We start from the raw sequence: 19,921 nt of genomic DNA, 5'->3' as shown, positions 1-19,921 counted from the left end.
ACTTACAGGATTCTAGGGGTCGGGCTAAGATTGCCTCTTATCCTTAGCAAAGTATCGACATCGAGGCAGCTGAGTTCCTTAGAGGAACGTCACTCGGCCGTTTTCAAGGACTTGTCAATGGTCTGTAAAGAGTAAGGGAATTTAGTAATTTTTCTTCTGCCTTTGTTTCCCACATCAAGTAGCTTTATTGCTTTGCTGGGCAAAGGAGGCTGCAGCAGGCTGACGTTCAAAAACTGCACGCGGCCTACCAGGAGCAAGGGGCTGGGTTGGGGGGGTAAGGGAAATAGAGGATCTAGCCAGTTTCGACAGGAGTTTGTACCTGCTGCCAGCCTTGTTGGTCATGTTTTCAGGGTGGTTCAGGGTTCCTGAGACAGAAGACCAAGAAGGGAGGAGGGGAGGTGTGCGGGAGAGAGGAAAAAGGTTACTTAGTTTAAAATCGAGCCTTGCCATGACCTTAATATGGCCATTTTGATTTTCGTTCAGCTTTTTGCTTTTAATCGGTTTCAGTTACGGTTTCATATTCCCCAGGGACATTGTTCATTTCCCTTCAGTGAGTCAGTTTCTCTTTCTGGTCTGAACAGCTGTGGCCTGGCAGAAGGTACATGTACCGGAGAAGGGGAATCCCTGGGCCGTAGGCAGGCAATCCAAGAGGGGTGTGTGTGGTATAAAAGGAAATATATTTGGTCTTTGAACCCTGGTCCTGAGACAAAGCTCCTCAAACTCTTGGAATTTCCGGAATGATTGTCGTGTCTTTTGTCATTCATAAGAAGGCTCTTTTGAGCTCATGTAAATGAGGTGACTCAGGGTGGGCCCCTAGATAGGCTCAGAGTGGAGCTGGTCACAAGGAATACCAAATGATTAGAAGGTTGGAGCTTTCAGCTCTGCCTAAAGGCCTCTGGAGGGGGAAGATGGAGGAGTGCTGCTGCTGAAGCTCTGTGAAAGCTCTTTTTTTAAGATTTTATTTTTTTAAGATTTCTAAGATTTATTTCTTAAATACACCCAACAGGGGCTCGAACTCACAACCCCGAGATCAAGTGTCACATGCTTCACCGACTGAGCCAGCTAGGCACCCCTCTGAGAACTCTTGGACAAGACTAAAGCTTCCAGGTCAATGAACACGCCCATATGCTGGGATGGTGGTACACCCCAGTTCCAAGGGGACCCTTTCAGACCTTGCCCTGTGTACCTCTTCCTCTGGCTGTTCTGTATCCTTCATAATAAAATGGTAAATATAAGTAAATGCTGAGTTCTATGAGCCACTCCAGCAAATAAACCAAACCCAAGAAAGAGATTGCAGGAACCTTCCGTCTAGAGCCAGTGAGAGATACAGATGACAATCTGGTCTTGGCGTCTGAAGCAGGAGGGAAGGGTGCAGTTTTGTGAGAGTGCGCCTTTAATCTGTGGGGTCTGCCTCATTCTCCCAAGTGCTCAGAATTGAGCTAAATTGTAGGACACCTAAGTCAATGTCTGCTGAGAATTGGAGAATTGCTTGGTGGTGTTGGAAAAACACATTGGAGTGTGTACTCCACTGTGAAGTGTAATTGGGATCTTCTACACACTGCGTGTTCTTATTTAAAAAAAAAGTTGAGGGCGCCTGGGTGGCTCAGTTGGTTAAGCGTCTGCCTTCAGCTTGGGTCATGATCCCAGGGTCCTGGGATTGAGTCCCATATCAGGCTCCCTGCTCATGGAAGAATCTGCTTCTCCCTCTCCCTCTGCTGCTCTCTGTCAAATAAATAAAATCTTAAAATACATACACACACACACACACACACACACACACACACACACACACACACACATATATATACATATATGAGAAATAGCATTAAAAGACACTGTTAAAGAGGATGAAAAGCCAAGCCACAGACTGGGAGATAACTTTAACATATCTAATAAATGGCTTATAGGCAAACTAAACAACACTTGAAACTCAATCATAAGAAAATCCAATTAAAAATGAAGATTTGAACCAACACTTCACCAAGATAAAAGGCTGGCAAACAAGCACATGAAAGATGTTCATCAGCTGTCGTTAGGGAAAAGCAAATTAAACTCACAATGAGACACTTAGAATGTCTAAAAATCAGTGACCAGGGCAACAGCATGAATGAGAAGCAACAGTGACTCTCATACACCAAAAGTGGGGATGTAATCAAAGGGACTATCATTCTGAAAAAGTGTGCCTGTTTCCTAAAAAGTTCAATGTATACTTACCATATGACCCTGCCATTCCATTCTTAGTTTTTGTGGTTTCCCCAAGAGAAATGAAAGCAAATGTTTCTACAAAGACTTACACATGAATGTTCTAGCGGTCTTGCAGCTTCATTTGTAATAGCTAAAGACGAGACGCAACCCAAATGCCCACTAACAGGGAGTGGACAAATTGTGGTACATCTACACAATGGAATATTTCTCAGCAGAGAAAGGAATGAATCACTGATATATGTGATGAAATGAGTAAATCTCAAAATAATCGTGCTATGATGGTATAAAATTCTATGAAATTAGCAGAAAGCTACTCAGAGGCTGGGATTTGAGCAGAAGGGAGGAATTACAAGGACAGTAGGAATAGTGGAGCACTGATCAAGATAATTCGTTATCTTGATTCTTGTGATGGTGTGATGAGTGCATACACATCAGCTTTTCAAATTGTGCACCCTAAACATGCATAGTTTATGTGTTAATTGTACCTACATAAAGCTGTTAATAGATAGGCCCGATAAAACCTTACTGAATTTTTGTGTTTCTCAGAAGAAATTGGAATGTTTGGCCAATGTCCTATAGTGTAGCAGAACTCTTAAAGTGAGGCACCCGACATTCCCAACCTATACAAAATTTGTAACTTTGTGTGTGATGTGGAGAAAAAGGAAAAAAACAATTAAATTTCCTTTGCAGCCATTGACAAGTACTTAAGATAAGCAGGGTGACCTACCACCAGGAACTCAACTGCTAGAGGCAAAAGGCAACCTTAGCTTGACATTAGCCTGACCTCCAGGATGCTATAAATTTTCTTTAACATATAAAAATCCCTTTGGAAACATCCTTTATCTCTACTCCCCCCACCCCCATATATGTTGGAATCATCCTCCAAGTATAGGGCCCACTGATAGATATCTGAGGAGCCTCATGACTAAGGTTCTACTAGACAGTAGTAAATGATCCCTCAAGGTCCTGGAAACCTTGCTTCCAAATTCCTTAGAGACTTCTGCTATCCCTAACTCCCTCCCAACTTGAAAGTATATAATCAGTCACCTGTCACAACTCCAGTGCGACTCTTTCTGCCCATGGGTCATGTCAGCATGTGTCCCCACATTCGGCACATGTCCCCGTGCTTTATAAAACCATCTTTTTTTCCACTGAAGACGTCTCAAGAATTCTTTCTTGACCGGACCCCAAGATTTCATATCAATATGTATGTGTAATTTTTCAATTAATCAATTTAATCACATTCTCAAAGAGGTCTTTGAAAAAAGGAGGGAGTTAAGTCACGACTTTCGAGGAATGAATCTAATGAAATAATGAATATAATGAAAATTTATGAATATAATGAGAATTTATGATCTTGTCCAATATTAGATTATATCTCAACTTTTTAAAATTTATTTTTAATTTTTTTTAATTTTTATTTTTTATGATGAACCAAAGGCAGATGCTTAACCTACTGAGCCACCCAGGCACCCAACTATTCCTCATTTATAGATGGCCAAATACAGGGGCATCGATAAGGGAGTCCTGGTTAATCACATGGTTAAACTGACTCAACAATGCTCTGTAGCTTCCACATACAATTTATATGTAGTTCTCTCTCTCTTTTTTTTTTTTTACTGGTGACACTTTTCTTTAATAATGCACAGCAATACCCACGACACAGTGCACCCATTACTTGGAATGATGATCGAAACTCCAGCTCTAAGAAAGATCCGATTTAAGGGAAATAAACACCCAAAACAGCAGCAGTGACTCTTAACAAGAGGAGTACTCAGGAAAGGAAGCAGTAACTACCTTGTCTGGGCTAAAAAGGTTGGAATATATTTTAAAAATGTACAAGGAGTTGTGGGAGTATCCCATAACTTGGAAGTAGTTACAACCAAAGGGAAAAGGCTCTTTTTTGATACTGGGGACACAAAAAGGAGGGGTGGAGGGGTGGGAGAAGAGTCAGCAATCACCATGGTTACCACACTCACCCTTCCCGACTGCCACTCTTGCCATCGGAGCTCAGATCTTAAACCAAGAAAAGATAAAACCTTCCATATAAAGGGACAGTCCATACCATTACTCATGCTGCCCTCCAGACATGCTAACAATCTAGCTGAGGCGCTAAGGTTAACACCCATCTAAATGCTCTATTCACCAAGGATGTTAAGAGTCCACCCTCCAGAACAGTGAAAAAGCATTGCCATTATTGCCCCCCGGACCCCCATATCTCCTCCTCAGGCACTCCTAAAATCAGACTTCTATTCTGGGGTGGCCTCATCCTCCAAACAGAACCTCTTGGTAAAAGCGTAATAGAAACCCAACAAGAATGATAGCCCTTTAAAGACACCAGTTATCTAAAAACTAGTTATTTAATGACTACTTATCTTTACTGGGAAATTTTGAGTTGGGAGGGGTGGTTAACAGGGATTCTGCTCCCAGAAGTGTTGCTTAGGATGCTCTTGCCAGGTTCTTTGTATGTAAAATGAGGTATAATGCTGATACTGGCCTGAGGCAATAAATTCAGAGTGAACCAACGGAATGTGCTTTACCAAGAAAAGGGACAAAAATTAAAAAGACAAGATAATTGGGGAAATCAAAGGAAAGGATTTCTGTGCTCACAGGCATAAAAGTCTTAGGAGTTCCAAACTAAAGCCATGCGGTAGACACTGACCTAACTAAGGTAAAGTCTCTAAATCCCATGCATTCTCCATTTTAAGTCCATCACCCACAAGGCTTCACCATCAACATCAACAGCTGTATCTCTACTCCAAGCCCCTCCCTTTACTTATCCAACCTATTTTCTGCATACAGCCTGTGTTCAGCCCTCTTCCCAAAGAGGGTGGTTCACCTTGAAACTCTGTGTTGTCAAGGCCCCTGAGGGCCTCCACTGCATCCTCTGCCCGCTCCATGTGTAGGAAGGAATAATCTTTCACGATGTCACATTCGATGACTGGACCACACTCCTCAAACTTGGCCTGAAGCTCTTTGTTGGTACAAGTGGGACTGATGTTGCCCACATGCAACTTTGTGGAGGTTTTGCTCTTATTCTTGCTGGCTTCCATGTGGATGTTCACCCCTTGCGGCTTGTAGTGGCGCAGGTTGCATATGGCATCCTCGGCCACCTTCTTGTCCTCTATGTGCACAAAGCCGTAGTTCTTAATGATGTCGGATTCCAGCACCTTCCCATACCGCTCGAAGAGCGAGCGGATCTCCTGCTCTGTGGCCTCCAGGGGCAGGTTTCCAACGAACAGCTTCACCATCTTGACACAGCCCGCACGGAAATCAAGCTGGGGCTCTTCCTCGCAGCGCGGACGCTTCGGACAAAACGCTAAAATAGCGACTATATGTAGTTCTCTTAATATCCCGGTCATTTTCTCATCCCTAGCCTAAGCCTACTTGGAATGTGCTTCATGGGAGTGGAGTTTTTTGTTTTCTAAACCAAAAAGTCTGATGTGAAAGTATATTTTTGTAAAGTCTAAAACTCCCACTTAACTACGTAGTGAGCACTTGTCAAAGATTTATTTAAGTTGGTAATTAAGGAAACAGCAGGCTATAAATCTGATTCAAAGGAGTACACATTAGAAAAACTTACATTGTCTTCATGTTTCCAACTAATTTTATATAGATTCTGGGTCCTAACTGATAGTAAATAGTAGCTCAAACAGAGCTGCATCATCTTGTAGAAAGTCAGATGATTCTTCAGCAGACTTGGTAGACGATGCCCTAGTAAGACTTTGAAAGAGCATAGTAATCTTTCCGTCTTATTTCCAAGTTTTGGATACATTTTTAAAAGAATTTTTTTTTAATTTTATTAAAACCCTGGCCTATCGAAATATGGAATACAAAGTGGGCTGCAGGGAAGGGAATCAGCTAACCAAGTGACAGAACTTTTTTGGTGAAAAAGGGTGAAATCTAGTATAAATATCCAACTAGTGCAAAACAGGTTCTCTAACTCGCCATCTCAAAACCCAGGATGGTTCAAACCAGACTAATGATGCAGACCATCTTGTGTAACCAAGAGCTACTGGGAAACCAAACTAGAACGCTCTCTGGGCAGCGGTTTGGTAGCTTTGCAGAACTTGCCCCATATTACACTTGATTCAGGAAGCAGCCGTGTGTCACATGAGAGACTGTTTTGGTTCAGGACACCTTTAGCACAGGAAGCTGAGAAAGGCAGAGAAAAAAACTTGTCCCCGGAAGCCTTCACAAAGAATGCAGTCCTGCTGGCAACTGGATTGTAAACTATAGTTCTGGAATACATTTTTGTTCTTTTAAGCCGTTAAATCCGTGATAATTTGTTACAGCAGCAGTAGGAAATGATTACAGGACCATATGTGTTTTCCCAAACTATTAAAGATCAGTGAACTAGGGGCGCCTGGGTGGCTCAGTCATTAAGCGTCTGCCTTCAGCTCAGGTCATGGTCTCAGGGTCCTGGGATTGAGTCCTACATTGGGCTCCCTGCTCGGTGGGAAGTCTGCTTCTCCCACTCCCCCTGCTTGCAGAAGTTCTCTCTCTCTGTGTCGAAAAATAAAAATAAAATCTAAAACAAATAAATAAATAAAGATCAGTGAACTAGAGAAAATCTAGCAGAGATGTGTGGTTTTTGTGGCTCTTCCGGACAGAAAAAAAAAACAAAAAAAAAAAAACTAGTTAGGTATTACATAAATCAAGCTTTATAAATTTTAAAACCTCATTTTTCCTTACATTTTTAAGTTCAACTTTTTTTGTTTTAATTTTATTGGGACATAATTGACATACAGCACTGTATAAGTTTAAGGTATATAACATAGGGACCCGACTTACATACATTGTGAAATGATTATCGTGGTAAGTTTAGTTAACATCTATCATCTCATACAGATACAAAAAAGAAGGAAAAAGTTTTTTTCTTACGATAAGAACTTTTAGAGTTTACTGTCTTAGCAGCGTTCCCAAATATACCCTTCAGCAGTGTTAACTATAGGAATCATGTTGTCCATTCCATCCCCAGCCCTGATTTATCTTGTAACTGGAAGTTTGTACCTTTTGAACTACCTTCAGAGGTCCAATTTATAATCTTAAATTCAACTTATAAATAACTATTAAAATGGTCATAGTTCTAAGAGTTGGTTTCAAGGAAACTATTATTTAGTCCATTATCGAACATAGTTAATGAGGGGCGCCTGGGTGGCTCAGTCAGTTAAGTGTCTGACTTCCTGTCAGGTCACGGTTTCAAGGTGGGACTGAGCCTCCGCTTCTCAGTTGGGCTCTGCGCTCAGCGGGGGGTCTGCTTGTCCCTCTCCATCTGTCCTTCCTCCCATCCCCCACCCCTGCTCGTGCTCTCTCAAATAAATATAAATAAAATCTTTAAAAAATAATTAAATCATCTTAAACAATTTTAAAGTGTATCTAAAGATATACTTGAATATTTTAAATACTTCAGATCTGACTAAACCTTCCCATGTACTCAGTTAATTCTAGCAAATCTAACAAGTGTGTTAAATGTAATAGATCCTTGCTTTCTTATATATTCATCCTTAGCAAATTTTCCTATAACTTTTTAACTTAAAACCGACAAATCTAAAATCATGTATCCATTCATGTATTTTAAGTTAGAATCATAAGTTAGCGTGTTAGATTCTTTAATACGACAAATCTTAAATATTACACATATTCTACATACTAAGTAGGCATAGGATATTCTTAAACCTCACCCAAAAGCATTATACTATGGGTTTGACTTACTTAACCTCCGTATATTGATTCTTGGTTTAAAAGACCCTTCTTTAATTAAAAAGGACCCTTCCCGCTGAGAAAACAATTATATAGTCCTAAGCAAAGTTAACTTCTCATATTAGGGGCTGAGATTTTTGAGGAGATTTTGTGACTTGGTGCTGTAGTTACCCAAGAGGATTCTTCTGGCACAGAAACAAATATAACATGAATTCTGTGGTGGAGAATCCATGCCTTCCAGATGAGGTTGGTTATTCTGTCATTTCTTTCTCCTTAATCACCTTTTTTGGTAGATGACCTGAAGTATGTAACTTGAAGTCAGGAAACTTTATACTTGATAGCAATTGTCTAATCTATTTATTGTTTGATTCTATTCTGAATTATTTTCGTGTTCTATTTAAATTACAGCTGATTGAATTCTGCCCATTTAAAAAAAACAGGATTATTTCTGGCACTGGATCCAGTTGCTGAGCCAACAGGAAATGGGAAGCCAGTAGACAGTTACTGGGGAATTGGTAGATAGATGAGATGTAAGCCACAGTTTTTTTTTTCTATTTATTTTATTTTTTATTTTTTATTGTTATGTTAATCACCATACATCATTAGTTTGTGATGTAGTGTTCCATGATTCATTGTTTGCGTATAACACCCAGTGCTCCACGCAGAACGTGCCCTCTTTAATACCCATCACCAGGCTAACCCACACCCCTGCCCCCTCCCATCTAGAACCCTCAGTTTGTTTCTCAGAGTCCATCGTCTCTCATGGTTCATTTCCCCCTCCAATTCCCCCCCCTTGATTTTTCCCTTCCTGCTATCTTCTTCTCTCTTTTTTTTAACATGTAATGTATTATTTGTTTCAGAGGTACAAGTCTGTGATTCAACAGTCTTACACAATTCACAGCGCTCACCATAGCACATACCCTCCCCAATGTCTATCACCCAGCCACCCCATCCCTCCCACCCCCCACCACTCCAGCAACCCTCAGTTTGTTGCCAGAGATTAAGAATTCCTCATATCAGTGAGGTCATATGATACATGTCTTTCTTTCTTTGACTTATTTCGCTCAGCATAACACCCTCCAGTTCCATCCATGTCGTTGCAAATGGCAAGATCTCATTCCTTTTGATGGCTGCATAATATTCCATTGTGTGTGTGTGTGTGTGTGTGTGTGTGTGTGTGTGTGTGTGTGTGTATATTCCACTGTGTGTGTGTATATATATATATATATATATATATATATATATATATATATATACCACTTCTTCTTTATCCATTTATCTGTTGATGGATATCTCGGTAAGCCACAGTTTTTAAGAATGTGTTTGAGAGGATCAGATAACTAATTGTCATGAGTTAAAATAACATATACCATTTTGAGCATTCCACATGCCACGTCCTTTGCTAACCGCTCTATTATATTAGCTCATTTTGCTACAACAACCTTATGAAGGCAAAAGTATTTATTCCTATTGCACAGTTAGGAAGCCGACTCTGAGAGGTAAAGTGACCTGCCGAAAGTCACAAGGTTAGTAAGCAGCACAGCCAGGATTCAAAACAGGTGTCTGTCATTCTAGAGTTGTTAACTATCATGGAGAAAGTTCTAGAAGCTTTTCATACTGGCTTCCTTTTCTCCTAATAACAGAATGAAAGGGACATGGAGAAGTTCCCTACCAGTACGCTTTGCCCGCTAAGGAGGCACAGACATAATGGAAGTCCCTTGGCTAGAGTTTGGATCCTGAACAGAGATCTTGTGCTCAGAAGAGGCAGACGGGGCTGCAAGAAGGATTCTCATTCTCGGGGGAATCTTAACTATGTGCCTGATGGAACTAAATAAGGACTCTCTAAATTCGTCTGCTTAAAAACGAAACAGAAGTAAAAGTAAAGAAAAACAGTGGTTCTCTTTTGAAACCTGTTCTTTTCTGTTCCTTCCTTCCTCATTGGCATTATAATTTCCTTGTTTTTGTGAATTTGCAAGTTGCATAAAGTCCATAAAATGATGGTGCAACTTAATAAATAAGGTGAACATATGTCCTCACTACCGGTCGTTGTCTTCTCAGTCTCTGCAGTGTTCCTCCCTGAAAATGGCCGCCTTCCCTGGGTTATGGCCACCACTCTCACTGAACGTATTCAAGGCCATCTTCTGCCTCCGAATGGTGGGCCTGGGGCTGTGACTGATTCTCCCCAAAAGAACCCACAGAGCTCCTCAGAGAAGGGTTTGCACATTATTGCGATAAGGAGAGATGTGTTGGGGAAAAAGCTTTCGTCTCTCATCTGTGTCTTTTATTTCCTGGATCCTGTGGTATAGAGATTGTTCTGATATAAGCTAATAAGGAAAAACAAAGAGAAGCAAAACTCAGCACTGATACATTTTACTGAATGAAATTTTACTTTAATGAAATCCTCAGCAGCCGTGGATGCTGATGCCAATGACCCATAATTTCCAGAGACACCAGTGGACCCCCGTCTGTGGATAGAGCCGTGCATTTCCAGCGAGTCTCCCCTTGGTGGTCTCTTCCATTCAGAGACCGATTTCGACGCACTTCCTTGTGGGAGAAACTGGATACCCCTGCTTTTTAAGGGGGAAGAGCAATCTATGTGCCTACGAAGGTGAGAATAAAAAGGTTTTATGCTCCAGATTCAAGAAAAAGAGACTGTCCTTTTGCTGTAATCCCACAGGTCAGCACGAAACTCAAACCAACCCTAGTCAATCATTGATAGCCTCACATCGGTACATATGACTTTGACAGTCAGTTAGTGATGGCTCAGTGCTTTGGAAAGTCAGCCAATCAATAACCAACCAATCAATAACATGCTTCCACATTGGGGGAATTTGATAAAGAGTCTGAAATTCTCCCAATCTCTGAATTCCATCCAGACTGTATATAAGATCACCTTGTGCTTTGTTCATAGAGACTAATGCTTAGCGTAGTGGTTCCCAGTGCATAGTGTCGGCATCACCTAGGAACCTGTTAGGAACACAGATCTATCAAATTAGAAACTTTGGAGGTTGGGGCCCAGTAATCTGTATGTCAACAAGCTCTTCAGGTGATGCTAAGGCATGTTAGGAAAACCACTGGCTTATAAGTCAGATTCTTTCTTGCTTTGAAAGAAAGATCTGTTTCAGACTGATGACCTCTTCCTTCATCAAAGTGAGACTGTTACTATTTCTGTAGGAAAGGCTGAGAGAGTAGATGGAGGGGAAAGGGTGGGGCTCATCTTACCATGGATGGAAGTGAACCCCGGAAAGGGAAAAGAAGGGTTGCTTTGGCTTAACATTGATTGGGAATTCCTGTTGAAAACATGAGATTAGCCACCACAATCCAAGCTTGCTAGAGTCACTCCAGGAAAGAGAGTTAGGTTGGCCGACTCCCATCTAAGAGCCTGGAAAAGTACAATGTCTAGGCTTTGAGGCAACTCTATATCTCCAGGCTAGTGGTGAGTGTGAATGAGACGTAAACCAGGGTATACCCTGAGAGTTGGTAAAATACCCTGAGACCGTGAATACCCTGAGAGTGGGTGAAAGCCTTGTGTATTCCCAGCAAGCAGGTATGATGGAAGGCGAATCTAACCATTGCCAGAAGTAGCCCTTTTGTTTCCTTCCTTCCTTTTTTTTTTTTTTTTTTAAAGAGAGAGAAAGAGAGGGTGCGTGCTCTCGAGTTTGAGGGGGTGGGAAGGGAGAAGGAGAGAAAGAATCTCAAGCAGGCTCTGCCCCCAGCACAGAAGCCTAACTTGGGGCTGGATCTCACATCCCTGAGATCATGACCCGAGCCAAAAATCAAGAGTCCCACACTTAACCAACTGAGTCACCCAGGCACCCCACCCTTTTCTTTTTTTCTTTAGCAGATTTGTCATTGTCTGAGGTTTATTGAAAATATTACAAGCACAGCAGAAATACTCAAACAACTCCACGTGGTCTTTTAAAATTCATCCCAACTGTAGGCTGAGTGACCTGCAGGGTGGATCCACCGCCAAAGCCCAAGAGCTTCAGCGGTTCCTTAGGGTCACCATCTATTGCAGCGATCTTCTGATCCAGGGCTTAGACCTTAGGAACATAATTCTCTCTCCTTGTCCTGCAGCTGGTTGGAGCTACCTCTCCTAGGTATCTCTGAATCTGCTCCGTCAGATGTGTGGCGTAGCCTGCTGTCCGGTGGCGGAGCTTCTTGCTGGGAATAATGGTGATCTCCTCACACATGTGCTTGTTGGTGTGGAAGCTGTTGTCCAGGCGCTTGTAGTACTTCTCCATGATGACCCAGTCTACCACCTTCATAGTTTTGGTGCGAGTGCAGCCCACGTTGGCGGTTCCCTGATTAAAAAAAGCTGTAGTAGGTTTTTTTTAAAGAGTAGTTTTAGGTTCACAGCAAAATGGAGTAGAAGGTACAGAGATTTCCCATACACCCTTTGCCCCGTACATATGCACAGCCTTCCCCACCATCAGTAGCCCCACTAGAGTGGTACATTCCCTACAGTTAACGAACTTATATTGATATATCATTATCATTCAAAGTCCATGGTTTATCTTAGGGTTCACTCTCGGTTGTTGTACATTCTAAGAGTTTTGACAAAAATATAATGACATGTACCCAACCTGTATAGTATCCTACAGGGGAGTTTCCCCAGCTTAAAAATCCTCCCTGCTCCACCTATTCATCACTCCTCTTCCATTCAGGCTGCTGTAAAGAAATGCCATCGACTGGGTCACCTGAACCACAGATATTTAATTCTCACAGTTGTAGAGGCAGGAAGTCCAAGACCAAGGCCCCGGCAGATTTGTTGTCTATTGAGGACCCACTTCCTAGTTCAGAGAGGGCATGTTCTCCCTATGTCCTTACGTGGTAGAAGGGGTGCAGGAGCTCTCTGGGGTTCCTAATGGACATAAATCCCATTCCTGAGGGCTCCACCTTCATGACCTAGTCACCTCCCAAGGACCCCACCTCCTTATACCATTGCATATGATTTTGGGGGGGAGGGGCGGAGTCTATATCACTCTCTGTTTTCCCTCTTCCAGGACTGAAGTACGGTAGCATAGGCAGTGTACTGCCCAACTCCAGGAGACACTTTTGACACAGACCACGGTCCCGTGGGACTGGTCTTCTGCCATGACACTGCTGTACAACAAGTTATTGTCACAGGTGGTCTCTTAATTGGTCTTGTGCTCAGTCCATTCTTGGTTCCTTTCTCTCTGTCACTCATGGATCCAGAGCAATCTTTCAAAAGCACAAATCAGATTAATTCTCCCTTCTTGAAACTCCTTGTGGCTTGCTCATTGTCTGTCATCTGTCTCCAGATGATGAGACCCCTGCACACTCAGCCATACCCTTTTCCCGCTAATCTTTTAGTTCCACAAGAGCATCGGGCCTCCTCCCATTCCGGAGCCTTTGCCTGGGCTGTTTACCCTCCTGGGAATGCTCTTTCTTTCTGCTTTGCTTATCCTTTGGATCTCTGTTTAAAAATGACTTCTTTAGAGAAGCCATACCTGATCTCTTGAGTGGACCAAGCCTGCTTCCAGTAAACTCTTTCTTAGTCCCCTGTATTTTTATAATTATATATGATTGATTAATGTTTCATCCCCAGCAGACTATTAGCTCATAGAGAGCAGGGACTGTGTCTCCTTCATGTGGCATTCCCCCTCAGTTCCTATCACAATGCTTAGCCCATAGTAGGCATGTATTAAATACTCGTTGAATGAATAAGTAAATGAACTGGAAAAAAAAAAAACTGGACTTAGATTGGGCAATGTGGGTGTTAGTGAAAGCACCAATAACCAATGTGTGATGTTGAACAGAGCATAGAATCTTTGTTGACCTCAGTTTCTTCCCCTGGAGATGAAGAGATTGAAGATTATCTTACTGTCCTCTTTAGCTGTGAAGCTCTTTGATTATATGGATGGCCATCTGTTCCTGATTTTTTAAAAAAGTGTATATTAGGTTGTAGTATACTCTGAAAAGCAAATACTTTGTACCTGTAAAATGCCACATTGCAATTTATAATGCTGCTTAATGCTGGGTATATATATTTGGACGGGTAATTTAGAAAATGTTAAAATGTGGGACAGAAAATTTTGGTGGAAACCATCACAAAAAAGCTTCAGTTTAAGCTGATGCATCAACAGGCCAGGACCATGTTCTTAGAGACGTACTCAAGGTGGGGCTCTGCATTTGCAGGTGGCCAAGTCCTTGGAGGCCAGCTGGGGCCAAGTGAATTTGGCAAGGTGTACATCTCAACTTGATACATACCTAATTCACAGTTTATTTTTATTTAAGATTTTATTCATTTGAGAAAGAGAGAGAGAGTGAGCAAGAGAACACGAGTGGCGGGGGGGCGGGGGGAGTGGCAGAGGCAGAGGGAGAAGCAGGCTCCCCACGGAGCAGGGATCCCGATGCGGGACTCTATCCCAGGACCCTGGGATCATGACCTGAGCCAAAGGCAGACACTTAACTGACTGAGCCACCCAGGGCCCCCCCAAGTCTACAGTTCTTTAGAAACAATTGTTTTTTCTGTGGTGAAATCTGATAGTGTCATAGAGAAAAAGAAACAATCTCTTTCACAATTCGCCCCCCACCATCCTTCTTATAAACAGAGTGTCTGTATATTTTAAACTTCAGGAGATATTAAGATTTAAAATATTTTCTAGGCAGTTAGTATGTGTCCTCTAGATGGCAGAACAGGATTTCATTTTGCACTGTTGAAGCCTCTTGGTCATTTAATTGAAGGTTTCTATTGCAGAAAAGTTCTTAGTGATTTTGTAACTGAAAGACTGAACATATATCTAAAAATGTCTTTTGTATGGATAACAAGTTGACCAATCCAAAGTCACAGGAAGAAGAAGCAAGGTGCATTAGTAGAAAATCTGAACAGTGAATTTTTTTTTTAAATCCAAAATGTTTGATGTTCTTAAGCTACTAAGTTATTTTGAATAAATTGCTTATTATTTTGCCAAAATGTAGATCCTGATAGACTAGCTTTAATGGACAGATAAAGACTTGTTGTTAATTTACCTTTATTGTTGCTACTTAATAAATGTTGCTGGAGTCCCTGAAAACTATTCTCTTATGTAGGTTAAAAATACTGTTACATTTGCCCTTATGCTACAAATTTGCTTACTAACATATTTTTTCCCCAAAGAAATTTCAACAACAAACTTTAGAATAGACTTGCCTTAGTTTTTAGGAATTTTGGATTAGTCACATCTGAAAGATGAGATTTACATTAGCCCCATAAGCAATCATTTATAAGAGTTTATGATATTATGAAATGTCATTTCTGAATACAATTGCCATGGGGGATCTATTAGCTTTCTTCCATATGTTAATAACTGATTCCTACCAGGGAATACATTTTCCATAGAGCAGACATTCAGTAAATATTTATGAATTTGAATGGACTTGAACACAGGTTACCTTCAAAGCTTGGATATAAAACATCTCAAGAGATGTACTCGAGAGTTGAAGTTTAATCTTTTGAAGAGGGATCACGTTTTTCCCACAAAAAGCTTGGATTTCATGTTTCCAAAATGAAGACCACTCTATCCACTAATATGGAGAAAGTAATATAGACCAATATCTGGATTTTAGGTTTGCTTCTATTGAGGTCCAAGGTCTATATGTTTTGTTTTAGGTAACAGACAAAAGTGATAGAGTCTGTGCTTTCTCAGTCTCTGATCATTTGCCTATGACTGACGAATCCAAGCAACAATGACAAATAACCATTGTCTGGAGGATGGGCAGCTGTGGCTTCTAAGAGAGACTTGCTGAAGATTCTGAGGCCAAGTCTGCGTGTGGAAGGAAAGACACTGTGATCGATGAGCCTTTTCTGTCAGGCGGAAGAACAGGGAAGAGGGGCAGGCACACCAGGAATTTGTCTTCTCCTCTGGGTTCTGACTGTGACATCAGAGGGATCTTAGGGTCATTTCTTCAAGGGAATTTCAGTGATATGTGGCTTTTGTACTATAGGATTAGAGTAGTTCCACTAAGAGCGCTTTTCAGGGATGCCTTTCAGGAAGCTTTGCCAGACTTTCTCCACTTACATATCTCTGTGTTTTGTTTTTTTGGTTGGGCATGCATTGGAAGCCATTATTAGCTGAGAAAAAGGAGTTTATTACACATTTTAAGAAGCAATAGTACCGATTCCTTTCAATTTAGGCATTTGTTCATTTATTTCAACTACAGATACTTCTGTAAAGACTATTAGGAGGCAGGCACTTTGTTAGGGACGGGGTTTACAGTGCTGGGAGAAGAACGTTCTCACCGTCTTGGGGGTTCCTTTTAGATTTGAGTGCCTTTAAAATTACGTTATTGGAAGGATCTTCTAAGTCCAGTTGACTCCTAGAATGTGCCAGCTGGTGTCCTAGGTGCTGCGGATGGAACAGTGACTAAAACACTAAAGCACAGTTCCTACTTTCATGAAACTTTCGGTTGTGTATACAGTATAATATCAGTGAAGCATGTTATAAAGGAAAGCAGAAGAAGGTTAATAGGAAGGGAAAGGCTGGTCAGGGAAGTTCTCTATGTGTATATATATATTTTTTTAACTTGAAGCAGAGCTATGAATGAAGACCTTTGTGAAGACCCATGGGAAGAGAGAAGAGGCAACCAGAGGAAAGGTCATGAGGCTCACACCCGGTGAGCCCATCGCCCACTGAGGAGGCCATGGCATTCAACCAGTGAGCCCCTAAGAGGGAAGGGGTAAGATACCAAATTAGAGATGTAGCCAGATACAGCACCATAGCAAGGACTTTCACTTTTATTCCAAGCTTTTTGGGAGACGTTGGAGGGTTGTGAACAGAGCAATGCTACAAGCTCAATTCCTGTTAAAATATTCACACCGATAGAGTGTAGGCCAAGGAGAGAATGAGATTAGGCATGGAGACCAGAAAATAAAACTCTATTGTAAAGAGTGAGAAAGATTATTATAAAACAATATTTTTTGTTGTTATACTTTCTATGCAACTATATATAGGATTATCAAAATTCTCAGAGATTAAAACTTCATGTATTTTAAAAGAAATTCTAAGCGAGTTAGCCCTTGTATTGTTTAATACAATATAGCTGAAATATCTATATATTATATAACATCTTAGAATTTAGAAAACATATAAAAACCAGTGACTTCTGAATTTAGATATTAAGAGACACATAAGAAACATCCAGGTCCCATTTACCAGACTTTGCACAAATACTAATGACACACAGTTTGAGATTCCTGGTGACAAACAAACATGTCTAGGCTTCATCAAAACCTATTATTAGAGGACCTGAAGGTCCAAGCAGTTTGGATGGCAGTTCCAAGAATAGAGTATTAAGAAAGAATATGAATTATTATTATTACAAACCCAAATATGAATATATTAATAGGATTATTTGGCCTTCAACTTGGAAATCAAGAAAAGATTTCCTCATAGTAATATTCGAGAAGGTTAAGGGGGGAGGGTGATTAGTGTTGTTTGCAAACATTTCTGGTTCTCCCCAACTCTGGGCATGTGAAAAAACTGAACTTCCTGACTCCTCATGGATGGGAAGCCATGTAAGTCCATTTCACTTCTCCAAAGATACTTTAATTGACAGAGAAATATCAGATGGAATTTTAAAAACTAGCTAGTCCTATGAAGGATTAACTAGGAAAGTATACCCAACATAACTAAAGCAGTACTTGATAGTTGAAAAAGGCTATACTTTGTCCTTTTTAGATGGTTGTACAACTTGAATCTACTATAATTTTCATAAACTGATTGTTCACAATTTCCATCATCTATAGGCCATCTTCGCCATCATGGCCTGAGAAGAATACCAAGCCAGGGTTCTAAATCTTATCTGATTTATAACACTAAAGTAACTCTATCGATCTAAACTTGAGAAGAAAATAAGAAACAAAACAGTTGAAACAGGATGACCAAAACCAAGGTGTCCTGGAAGAACACCAGTGGTAAGTAGTCTCTAAGAGGTCCCCCAATGATCCCCGCCTCCTAGTATTTGTGTCCGTGCGTGGTCCCTTCCCCTTGAGTGTGCGCTGCACTTGGAGACTCGCTTCTAATGACTAGAAGATGACAACCATAACTGCCACTTCTGGATTATGTTACAAAAGACTGCCTTCCATCTTTGGCTGCTCCCTCTTGTTTTCTTGCTCACTTGGTCAAAGGGAAGCCAGCTGCCATGTTGTAAGCTGCCCTGTGGACAGGTACCTGTGTAAGGCAATGAGAAAGTCCTCCTCACAGCCAGTGAGGAACTGAGCCAGTGAGGAACCAGTGAGCCAGTGAGGGACTTGAGGCCTTCCGTCCAGCAACCTGTGAGGAACTGAATCCTGCCAATAATCACAGATGTGTCCTTACCCCAGCCAACAGTGTGACTGCAAGGTCAGGAAAGACCGCAGCCCGCCACATCCAAATTCCTGATTGCAGAAGCTGAGATAATAAATGTTTTCTGTCTCAAGCTGCTAACTTTTGAGGTAATTTGTTATATGGCAATAAATAATACAATACCTTAAGTATATCCTGGAGCACAATGCCAAAGAATATAAATGCAAAGCTATGGGCTTCTGAGAGTGTATTTTAAACGTGTCTGGGCTGAATCCAATAGCTATAAAGGAAATAGTCTTTTTAGCTAAATCATGAAGACCATGTGTCAAAAGCAGAATTACTTGTTAAGACCAAACTATACCTTGTTAATACTCACCCTTATCCGTGTGCAACTCTTCATTTCTCAGCTTCTCTTCCAGTTAGATTCACCATGTGGCTAGTTCTGTCCAGTGGAATGTAAGTAAAAGTAAACTGTTTTACTTCTGGTTGATTTCTTCCTCTAATAGACTGGCTCAACTTGAAACCAGAGGATGGTGAGACCCCAAGATGGAAGGGGCATGTGGCAAGAGAGAGAAATAAGTTCAATGGTATTAAGCCACTGGGATTTCGGGTTTTATTTGTTACCATAGTACAGCCTGTCATATCCTGGCTACTATATCCAGTAATAGTTACGATGTAAAGGGTAGCATGTCCATTGAAATAACAATTTTTAAGTATCCTGACTGCTCTATATACACAGAGACAACATCACTTGTCTAATTTGTAGGGCAGGTTCTTTGTATATTTTCATTTTCCCCCTAGCGAGAACACTTTTCTCCTCTTCCACAGTGGTTTGGTTACACAGTCTAGAGGGGACCTAGATGCAATCCGTGCCCTGGAAATTTGCCACCTGCATATTCCACTCCTGTCCCATTTAACCTTGATAACCAATTTACTGGGATATGAAACTTATATATTTCTGGTAGTAATTTGTGTGCTTGCTTTTCTTTTTCTTTTCATTTCTTTTAGGATATAGATACATTCTTGGATTCCTTCAGCTCTTTAGAAACTGACAAATGGCAAGAGTATATGCTTTAATAAAGAACTATCTGTTTTAATAAAGAACAATTTCTCAGTCCTTTTTTTAAAGTAATCTCGGGACACCTGGGTGGCCCAGTTGGTTAAGTGGCTGCCTTCAGCTCAGGTCATGGTCCCAGGGTCCTGGGATGGAGCCCCACATCGGGCTCCTTGCTCAGCGGGGAGTCTGCTTCCCCCTCTGCCTGCCACTCCCCCTGCTTGTGCGCTCTCTCTCTCTCTCTGACAAATAAATGCAAATCTTCAAAAAAAAAAAAAGTAATCTCTATGCCCAATGTGGGGTTCCAACTCAGGGCCCTGAGATCAAAAGTCACATGCCCTACTGATTGAGCCAGCAAGCACCCCATGATTTCTTAGCCTTGATTGGTATGGGAACAGCCTAGGACAAAAGGTGGGCCTTTGGTTTCACTTTTATCTTTTAGGCCACCATCTATACACCGTGTGTCTAGACATGGAATACTCTATGGAGACTCTGAAAGTCCTATGATGTCATGTTTCCAAAAGGAACAGTCTCCTGGTGCCCATCCATGCCCACCCTATAAAAGTGCATCAGAATGCTTGAATGTATTCATTCATATGTTAATCAACTAATTCAACAAATATGTATCCAGTGCCTAAAATGTGATAGGCTTCGTGGTAAGTGGTAGGGA

At 41.3% G+C, this 19,921-nt stretch overlaps 2 protein-coding genes and 1 pseudogene across 3 annotated transcripts in view; 1 reads left to right on the top strand and 2 right to left on the bottom strand.

Annotated features, from left to right (window-relative positions):
- Window positions 1–1,183, top strand: part of ARL5B (ADP ribosylation factor like GTPase 5B) — a 30,432-nt gene extending 29,249 nt beyond the window's left edge. For both annotated transcript variants that reach the window (XM_027593727.1, XM_027593724.1), the window contains one exon: window positions 1,007–1,183. In XM_027593727.1, coding sequence (XP_027449528.1) covers window positions 1,007–1,098 — 92 coding nt within the window. In that variant the 3' untranslated portion in view covers window positions 1,099–1,183. The remainder of the gene's footprint in view (window positions 1–1,006) is intronic.
- A 3,775-nt stretch (window positions 1,184–4,958) lies between these two features.
- On the bottom strand, window positions 4,959–5,456 carry LOC113921707 (RNA-binding protein 4-like). Its single transcript, XM_035729343.1, has one exon. The coding sequence runs from the start codon at window positions 5,454–5,456 to the stop codon at window positions 4,959–4,961; it is 498 nt and encodes a 165-aa protein (XP_035585236.1).
- A 6,348-nt stretch (window positions 5,457–11,804) lies between these two features.
- LOC118357366 lies at window positions 11,805–12,813 on the bottom strand (annotated as a pseudogene).
- Window positions 12,814–19,921: the final 7,108 nt, after the last annotated feature.

Source organism: Zalophus californianus, chromosome 9 (assembly GCF_009762305.2).
Source record: "Zalophus californianus isolate mZalCal1 chromosome 9, mZalCal1.pri.v2, whole genome shotgun sequence".
Lineage (NCBI taxonomy): Eukaryota > Metazoa > Chordata > Mammalia > Carnivora > Otariidae > Zalophus > Zalophus californianus.
The sequence above is the reverse complement of the archived record's forward strand: the minus strand, read 5'-3'. Positions and strand labels throughout refer to the sequence as shown.

Excerpts from the sequence above, each read along its gene's own strand:
- LOC113921707 (XM_035729343.1), bottom strand. The coding sequence starts at position 5,456 with ATGGTGAAGCTGTTCGTTGGAAACCTGCCCCTGGAGGCCACAGAGCAG.